Source organism: Camelina sativa, chromosome 12, assembly GCF_000633955.1.
Source record: "Camelina sativa cultivar DH55 chromosome 12, Cs, whole genome shotgun sequence".
Lineage (NCBI taxonomy): Eukaryota > Viridiplantae > Streptophyta > Magnoliopsida > Brassicales > Brassicaceae > Camelina > Camelina sativa.
Window position 1 is genome coordinate 28,067,363 of NC_025696.1, and position 9,599 is coordinate 28,076,961.

Consider the following 9,599-nt stretch of genomic DNA (forward strand, 5'->3'; position numbering starts at 1 on the left):
CACATGAGAAGGCAATTGTGACTCTGGTTTTGCCAGCTGATCTGTAAGAGAAAAGATAAGCTGCTCTTTAGAATATGTTGAGTTGTATAGATGGACGGTCAAAGTTTATTAATCTGCATAAACCTTAGCTGAACAAAATACAGGAATGCTAAGCTCAAGTTATAACTAACAAACTGTGTCTTTGGCTTCTAAGCTTGAGTAAATAATTGTTCGAACAATGTTTTACGTGCAAGCTAATTGCACTAGCTAAGCCTACTTCAAAAAAGTTGTATGATGTTGAGCATGATGATGCCTTGTAAGGATATTTTAGACTAGTGAAAAGCAACTTCCCTATAGGGAAAAGTTGTTAATTAGCCTTACCTGAAAATAAATAATAACCATATTTGGACAACGGTTTGCATCTTATTAATCTATAGTGTATAAAAATGCAAGAGCACATGCGATAATCTTATGTTACCTTCCTTGGACGACATTCACAAAACCAGCATTCTCTTCCGCATTAATGGATGATGCAATGAAAATCAACACCTTAACAAGAAAAAACAGAGCTTTATGTCATGAACATGGGAGTCGGAAAAATAACTAATTATTTATACTGTAATGGTGAACACTGAATTGGACCTCCTCATCTTCAATAGTCCACTTGTATGCTCTGCAGAGCTCATAGAAAGACAAAAGGTCTCCCTGATAATACCAAGAATCAGATTTTTGCAAGTGAGAACTCCAGACGAATTAACTTAAGCAGCGAGTTATTTCTGGCTAATGATTCTCACCTCAGGAAATGATGGGGACATAGGCATTTCATGTCCAACGGCCACAGTGTCACTTTGAGCTACCAGCATTGCAGCAGCAGGAAGCCCTACTTCAGCATTGCCTTTTGCCTGACAAACTACAGTACCTTCACTCCCGTAAATAGTTGCATAGATTGTCTGGTCACAAAAGAAACAAGGTCAAAATTTCATATCTTCAAGTCCATATCTTTCCATAAAGCGTAGCTAGAATTTTCAGCCAAATTTTGTTCTGCTTTATTGGATTTGAGTATTGAAAAAAAAAAGAGTAGATTTCAAAGCATTTTGCCCCTACCGTGTTGCCGGGTGATGTTGCGTACAGGCGTCCTGATTTTTCAATCTTTGCAACTTCGTTATCCACAGTGGTGTAGTCAACAGAAACATTCATGGTCGGGCCTCCTTCAACAGTGAGCTATAAGTACAAACAAAAAAAGATTATCAGACAAAAAAAAAATTGTTATGTGGACTACACAGTGACCCAAATCTCAGAGATTAAAAGGAAAATATTAAATACTCCATATATCATACCACGTACGAAGCACCGGGAACAAGAAATATTCCTTCTGGTTGAAGTCTTGGTGGGGAATAAACTTCGACTTTAATAGTTTGGCTTACTACTTTATCTCCTGACTGTTGTCTTGCGCTGACCTATTAAAAAAGTTTGCTTCAGATGTACCTAAATATCCTAGTTCTAGAAGAAAATCATAACAGCAAGGAAAGAGTCAAGAAGAAAACCCACATATAGGGTTGTTATTCCCAGTCGTCTAGCAGCAACTTTAAAAGAGGAAGTTGCTACGTGTTCACCAACAGAAAGTAAATCATCATCAACAACATGCTCCACGAGATCATCCTCGATATGCACCATAATGTCCATAAGTGGGTACTGCACTTATTGACAGTTCAGCAATCAATAACTTGTATGAAGAGCTAGTAAAAAAATAAGTCATAAAGAGACATCGTAGTACAAAATATCTTTTTTTTTTAATGTTGATAATTTTTATATATAGAATTTAGATATATTAGATTGATGTAGCTAGATAGACAATGCTTATTTTCATAACATGTTAGAGAAACGAAAACAAGAACATGTGAATCAAATTATCTACAAAAATTATGTCTTAAACCTGGGAAGAATCAAAGGTCATCCCATCGTCAATGCCAGTCAAGAGATCAATGGAGTATGTACTTCCTTCCTGCCACATTCAAATTAAGCATGAGACTACCATACTAGATATCACAAAAAGCAATGTGGAACCAAAAAAGAACTAAAAACAGACGGGAAGGGAATAGCACAATACTAAAGAAAGTGATAGACCTGCTAAACATACCATTATACTTATCTGATCCGCAGATGCAATCTTTATCCAGTCCACATCTGCAACTTTAATCTGTATGATAAGAATGGCATGAAAGATTCAGGGTTCATGAAAATCGAGAGTGACAATCCAGACACTGATCTCCACACAACAGTCCCCAAAATATTCTCCGTTAGAAGTCATAGTCATTTTCCTCATACATTAACAAATCAATAAAATCCCACAATTCTCCAAAATTAGCTTATCATGTTTAGAGCACACGCTTACCAACGCAAGAGCTGAAAGTGGAGGGGAAACCCCAATGTCGTATACTGTCACGAGTGTAGTCCCTAACCCTTTTGGAGACAGCATCATTTGCGAGCATTGCAGGCCAGATGGGGGCCGTATAACTTCTGCTACACGAGAATTATTCACAACTGCTTCCCACAAACAGCTCCCTCCAGTCATTGACAAATTTACCTTTGGTTGGAAAACTATTGAATTAGTACTACAGACCTAGTTCTGGTTTTCTCAAAAATTGTATAACCACAGACCAATAAAGATACAGGGAAATGCATATACTCAAACCATCAAATGCTTCCAGTGTATCAATGTATGCACCAAACTAGACGCTTGCTAATGAGTAGGAGNGAAAGAGTCAAGAAGAAAACCCACATATAGGGTTGTTATTCCCAGTCGTCTAGCAGCAACTTTAAAAGAGGAAGTTGCTACGTGTTCACCAACAGAAAGTAAATCATCATCAACANACCAGGTTGAACTCTGGTGTGACTCTTAGTGTGGAAACCAACTGCATATGCAACCAATTTACAGAAATAAGAAACAACTACAGCCGTATCTGTGATAGTAACAAGTTAATTCAGATAACTGAAGAAAAAAACTAATTGGAACCTTCGCGGGAATACATGATAAAAAAAATGTGGGAGTAATGAATAACATCGAATCTTCCAACATGCATACCTGTAAGCGTACAGCATCAGTGAGAGTACTTTCCGAACCTTGTGGAAGCAGAGTTGAGTATTGGCTTTTAACAGAATAATCAATACCAGAAACCGTGGCTCGAACAGTGCACTGTCAAAACAGTATATGGTCAAAGATTTCTAATTTAACATCGGAAGAATGAAATAGACGAGGGAATTGGTTAACATCTTTACCAATCCTGATTCATTGCGAAGAGCCAGAAATCTTTCCCAGCTAGACTTTGTCATTTTTGAGTTATAATCATCATCCCAGTACGCCAAATTTTTGCAACTGCTCAGTTCCCACCTGAGAGAAAGAGTTGACGAGTTTGAAAAAGCATCTCCAAATTCGCTAATACCAACAGCAGCCACACGGATTATCTGCCCATTTGCCACAGTCACAGGAGTTACACGAAGTCTTCCTGGTGCCCTGTCAGCTTGACTAGCAGCTCTAATCACATCAAGCTTGTTAACTGTAAAATGACATGTATAACCTCAAGTCATGAGCTAATCATGGCATTCTTAAACAGTGGAGGTAAATTTTAGAGCAACTCTGAAAGATCCAACCTATGGAAGAGGAAATATTGAACATACCAGGTTCATCAACAATGAGCACAACAGAGGATGGTAAGCTGCAATGAACAGACAATACAGCTTCTGCCACTGCAGGTAAAGGATGGTCTATACCCACCAGATTCCCACGCAAGAAGACCAGTTTCTGGATGAATTCAAGCAGGGAAGAGGTGACAGCGTCATCTTTCACTTTAGATATCAAAAGTATTTGCAACAAATATCCATAAAATAATCACATAAAATGTCAGCAACTTACATAGGAGCCAAGCTTCTGGCATGAAATTTTATACATATTAGCGTGGCGGTCAAACTCATGATGGACGTTAACTCTGCTTGTACGATCCTCCTCATCTTCATACAGTGTCTTCACAGTCTCGGTGAATTCAACATTGCCATCCCACCTTTCAGGTCCCCCAAGAAGCATGACATCAACATATGTCCCAGGTACAAGATATAGCTTACTAACACCAAATTCAGTTTCTTCTTGTGCTTTATCAAACCAGTATCCACCATGATGATTCCCATCACTATCTTGTCTGACAGAAAGTGGCAGATAAGATCCGATACTCAAAGTTGCTTTCAAATCTATTGATTCACTTAAAGACTTATCAAAATAATGAAACTCTTTTGCCAGAGTTGCTTGTAGAACTGTGCGACCAGGAGACGAAGAATATATATAGGCCCGTGAACAAGGAGGACTGGAGTCTATGCTTATTAATTCGTCCAACATCATCATGTCAGATGTTGCATTAACAATAACAAAAGAGTCACTCCCCGCCTTCCACTTTATCAATGAATTAAAAGCATCACATTTAGAGAACGAGGCACCTGATATATAAGATCTCCAAGTTAACAATTTAAAAGAAAATAAAGCACAACAAAAAGAGATATGATAAATAAACAGCAGAAGTAACAAATGATAGTTCCGGTTATAACCATTCAAAGCCTTCATTGTGACAGCTGCTTGCAGGTATGATCCAACAACTCTCTCTACTGGAAACTTTTGCAACATAACCATAGAGGATGGAATGGAAACTTCAACAATAACCTATGAAGAATAAAATAATCAGCACCGTAACAAAGAGTTTGAGCATATGAATTTATTTATGATCTATTTGTTGAAATAACAACAAATGGAAAATATGCAAACAAGTTAACATACCTCATCAAAATTTTGTGAATCAAAAGTCGACACCACCTTTACAGTGGCTATTCCAGGCCTCTTTGCCTGGATAGTTCCATAAGCTGACACAGACAAAATGCTCATATCTGAAGTGAACCACTTGTAGTCACTCGATGCTTTTGCACAACCTACATTAAGGAGAATAATCATCAAGTCACTATGGTTGTCAAACAGGAAAAAAAATATGTCATGAGAACCTTAGATTGGAAACTGACCTCCTGTCACAATTAGCTCCATCTCCTGATAAACAGCAGGGGTCCAAGGGAGTAGGATCTTAGGTATGTCATCTTCACTGTTTAATGTGAACTGCACTTTTTCGCAAACCATAATTTCTTGAACAACCTTGAGAACCTGCTAAAGACAAAAATATTGAACCTGCAGTGCCAACAAATGAAACGAGACAAAAAGGGTTCCAAAGATATCTAATTTTCTCACCTCTTTTGAGTCCTTATGCCCATTGAAGTAAGTCAATGTAGCTGTTATCTCTCCTAATCCTGGTGAGATTGCGTTCAAAATTCTAGAATTTCGCTGACTATATTCAGAGGGAAGTTCATCTGGCAGTGAGAGAATTTTCCAATAATCGGAATCGTTTCCATACAGTTTTATGTCATCCGTCTGCAATCAACACAAAGAAAATTATTATGTTGAACATACATGCAGTATTATCTACGATAAATCATTTGGACAACTCAGCAAAGAAAAGAGAAACTTCAAAGCAATCAAATGAACAGCAGTGAGAAAAATAAACAGCCACAAAAGACACGTCATCAGGCTTTTCTTCAGTATTAAAGATTTGAATACTGTGTAGCCAGCCACCAGCACTTTCCTCTCCAAGGAAAAAACGCATGCTCAGTATAAAGAGACTCATGACCAAAGACATAGTGGTTACCCTTACAAGCTTATGGACGATTGATTGACAACCTAAAGATAAAGAAACTAAGCACCACGTCCTATTGTTAGAAAATACAGAAGCAACGTAACATTGTCACACAAATAACTGATGCAAACTACGTGTGGGCATGCTAAAAAAGGTAAAAGAAAAGAGCAATACCTCAGTTATATAGATTTCATGTGCATCAGGTCTTCCAGAGAAAATCTTCATTTGAATTAGATATTGACGACCAGACACCACATACCAATGCATGGATGATGGAAAAGGTTTTGATTCTATAATAAGATCCTCTGACATTGACCAAGGTGATATGTACAGGATAAGAGTATCTGGAGTGACAACATTAATAGATGATCCTTGAATGTGGCCAGCGACCCGGGTATCCTCAACAACAACTGTTGTTACCCCCAAGCTTAATGCTTTAGTCAGACCTAGNACCACCTTTACAGTGGCTATTCCAGGCCTCTTTGCCTGGATAGTTCCATAAGCTGACACAGACAAAATGCTCATATCTGAAGTGAACCACTTGTAGTCACTCGATGCTTTTGCACAACCTACATTAAGGAGAATAATCATCAAGTCACTATGGTTGTCAAACAGGAAAAAAAATATGTCATGAGAACCTTAGNGATGGTAGATGCACGGCTGCAAATAAAATAAACAATAGACCAATCAAGAACAAGACTGGAAAGCAACATAACATAGAGTCACAGACACAATCGAGCTACAGTTAAAAGTATTTAAAATATGAATCAACACCACTGAAATATCCTAAAACGAATAATCCTGCCAGCTTGATATAAAAATGTACTAAGGGTGCTCTATACATTGTTTTCATTTGACATATGTATCAAGGAAACTCAGCTTTAAAGACACAAGGTTATCGAATAACTCAAACATTGCTAAATAAATAATCTCCAAGATGCAGACAAACCTTGAGGAACATTTCCACGCATGACCTTTAACGTGTAACGAAAAGAAGCTCCCATCAGGACAAAGACTGGTGAACGAGGCTCAAGAGACATGGCCTCTGCTACCGTTAGTACTATTTCATCGGCTATATGTGTAAGAGGAGCCTCAAGCAGATGAACTGAAACCTTCTCATGTCCAATTTTGGTTCCCTTCACGACAAACAAATCTGCAAATACACCCTGCAGTTACCATGTCACATTAGATCTCTCATCCATCATAATTCTCAATTCAATAATTCACAATCAATAGATATACATACACTATCTTCAAGCTTTTTCTGGATATCCAAGTAGCCACACAGTCCTCCACAGTCAGTCAACGGAGATTCCTTCAAAGGCACATGAGCAAGGTGATGCGTTGTTCCACCACTTTCAGGCATCAGTTTCCACATGAATTGTAGACCCACCAGTGAAGAGAACTCGTTTTCTACAGATAGATTTCAGAAGAGCAAAAAATATTACAGCAAAAACTGAAGAAAAACAGTACATTATATCAAAACGTTAGGCTATAGTCTATTAAGAATGTCAATGATAATACTAAAACCCAATTATCAAGCCGGAACGAAGAAAAAGGCTGTGAAACGACACAGTTAATCCATCGAAAGCACTAACCTTCATTGTCAAAAGCGCGGACTCTAAGCATGGAAAGTCCATCAAGATCAAGCTTGATAGAATTATGAAAAATTTGAATCCGTGAGAAGTTGTCAATAAACACTTTGCAGCGAATCACCATCCCGGTCTGTAAATCAGTGGCATAAACTGCAGTCTCCTTTCTACCACTATACGAGGCAATCGATTTCACACGCGCGCTGGTCGAGCAATGACTACTCGAATTAAACTCAGGTGTAACTGACAGAATATCATGATGATCCCATGACCTGCAAAAATTTAAAACAAAAACAAACAAAAGTATCTCAAGATTTGTAATCACTTTATTCGCAGATTTCTAAATTGAACAATACACAATGCATAAACAAAATCAGCTAAGTATTCACAAGAAAACAGAACCTTAATCTCTAATATATCATCCCACGTGAGAGCTTTCATAAACGCAGTAGACACAATCAAACAGTACAGCTTGAAAAGAAAGAAAAAAACTTCCATACTAATAGTACAGAGAAAATCTAAAATCCAGTATCTCTACCATTAGCTAGTATCTCTTGAACTAAGTTCCTAACACTAAAGAACACCCACTTAGGAGATCTATATATAAAAACTAAGCAGCAAACATTCATTACCATTGCCGCAGAATCCCGAAAATAAATCAAGTAAACATGAAACTATATCACAAATTAAGCATTCCTTAAATAATCATCATGTTCTGAGGAACTTCGTAGCTCTAATACAAAAACCCAGTTAAGAAAAAGCAATCATTCCTCTAATCAAGCTCGTTCTAATCACAGTTTAGCAAATATATAAGCTGAGCTACATTGAACATGATAAGAGAGTTGGGGTTTTGAAGGGTAAAGGTACCATTTGAAGCAGCCATCACTTCCTTGAAGGCGATACTCAACTGGGTTCTTCATCTTCGGAGGTAAGAGTATGTTCACATCGGTAAGGTGTGGACCAGAACCCAACTGCGATGAAATCTCTCCAGCCGATAGCAACAGAACGAGAAAGAAGAAGCAGAACGAGAAACGAACCATTCTTTGTTTTTTGCTTGTTTTGCTACATCAACGCGAACAAAAGAGAGTAGTTGAAGAAGAAGCCTGTAGCTTTATCGAAGCTTTATTGAATGAACAGTGGTTTTAAAAAATATCAGTGAGAGAGATTGAAGAAGATGGATGAGATTGATTGAAACAAACCCTAAAAGAAAGGGTTTTTAGAGGGGTTTATGGGAAAAGGGAAAGAAGAAGGTGACGTGGCAGAATTATATTGGTGGTGAGGGGAGATTCGGTGTCGTTTTAGCATTGTTCTGGATTTTGCCAAAGAGGAGACTGTTGTTCACGCTCCGATGATAGATTTAAGATTTTTTCAGGTGCTCGGGAGAGACAAATATGAACAGCGCTTTTGTTGTTTTTTTAGCTTTTGGGATTTTTTTTTTTTTTTGAGTGAGGTCTTTAAAACAAGCTTGGTCCCTAGATTCTCACGCTTTTTTAAATTCAGCATAAGACTTTTTTTTTTTAAGTACAATTTGTAATTAAGTACTACAGGAAATTTTAAGGTGATAACATATAACTAGTAGTAGTACAATTAGAAGTTATTTACTTGATCATATTTTTGTTGTGTATGTCTCTCTTCAAAACCAAAAAAAAAAATATGTTTTATCAAAGCCTAATTTTTTAAATCTGGATTAGAACTTATATATCCCATAACAAATCTCAATTCCCTTCATATTTTCCTAAAAGATTTGGATTCTTGTAACTTCTCAATTATCTAATAGCAATGACCATAAATTATTTTGGTTAAAAATACATAACTATCTTTAAAAAATTGTAAAATAACATAAAAAACATTATTTTATAAATGATGGTTGTGAATGGTAATTTTCTAGAAAATTAAGAGGTCACAGATTTGTATATGATCAGGAATAATACACAAGACATTTATAAACCATTTTCACAAATATTCATTTTAAAAATACCTCTTAATTTGACTTGTTTAAGCTAATTCTTTATAGTTGTTGATCAAATAAGTTAAAAAAACCTCTTAAGTGCTCTTTTCCATATTGATATGCTTTCTTTCTTCAAGTTCGTTTTATTCACCTTCAAGCCATCTTGATCCCCATGGAAAAGAAACTATCAAAAGAGTTGTTCATACAAATTAGAGCAATACAACCTCAAAAATCATATTTTTTTGTGGAAGCTATGCACACAGACATAAAAAAAAGCTAGTTCATCAATTCATACGATGATTTATCGAAAAATCTCATTTAAATAAAAAAAATTGACATAAAAGTTAAAAATGGTGTAACATATTG

General features: G+C 36.8%; 1 protein-coding gene across 1 annotated transcript in view; it reads right to left on the reverse strand.

The window, feature by feature from the left end:
• Positions 1-8,677, reverse strand: part of LOC104733946 (nuclear pore complex protein GP210-like) — a gene marked incomplete in the record, with an annotated part of 12,243 nt that extends 3,566 nt beyond the window's left edge. The window contains 25 exon segments of the mRNA XM_010453469.2: positions 1-41; positions 458-528; positions 622-684; positions 774-929; positions 1,084-1,200; positions 1,317-1,436; positions 1,528-1,671; positions 1,913-1,981; positions 2,117-2,176; positions 2,372-2,577; positions 2,849-2,891; positions 3,062-3,172; positions 3,256-3,533; positions 3,655-3,778; positions 3,890-4,461; positions 4,570-4,681; positions 4,796-4,944; positions 5,032-5,167; positions 5,252-5,431; positions 5,868-6,291; positions 6,332-6,353; positions 6,643-6,859; positions 6,940-7,106; positions 7,292-7,557; positions 8,153-8,677. Of these exon segments, the coding sequence (XP_010451771.1) occupies positions 1-41; positions 458-528; positions 622-684; positions 774-929; positions 1,084-1,200; positions 1,317-1,436; positions 1,528-1,671; positions 1,913-1,981; positions 2,117-2,176; positions 2,372-2,577; positions 2,849-2,891; positions 3,062-3,172; positions 3,256-3,533; positions 3,655-3,778; positions 3,890-4,461; positions 4,570-4,681; positions 4,796-4,944; positions 5,032-5,167; positions 5,252-5,431; positions 5,868-6,291; positions 6,332-6,353; positions 6,643-6,859; positions 6,940-7,106; positions 7,292-7,557; positions 8,153-8,325 (4,021 nt within the window).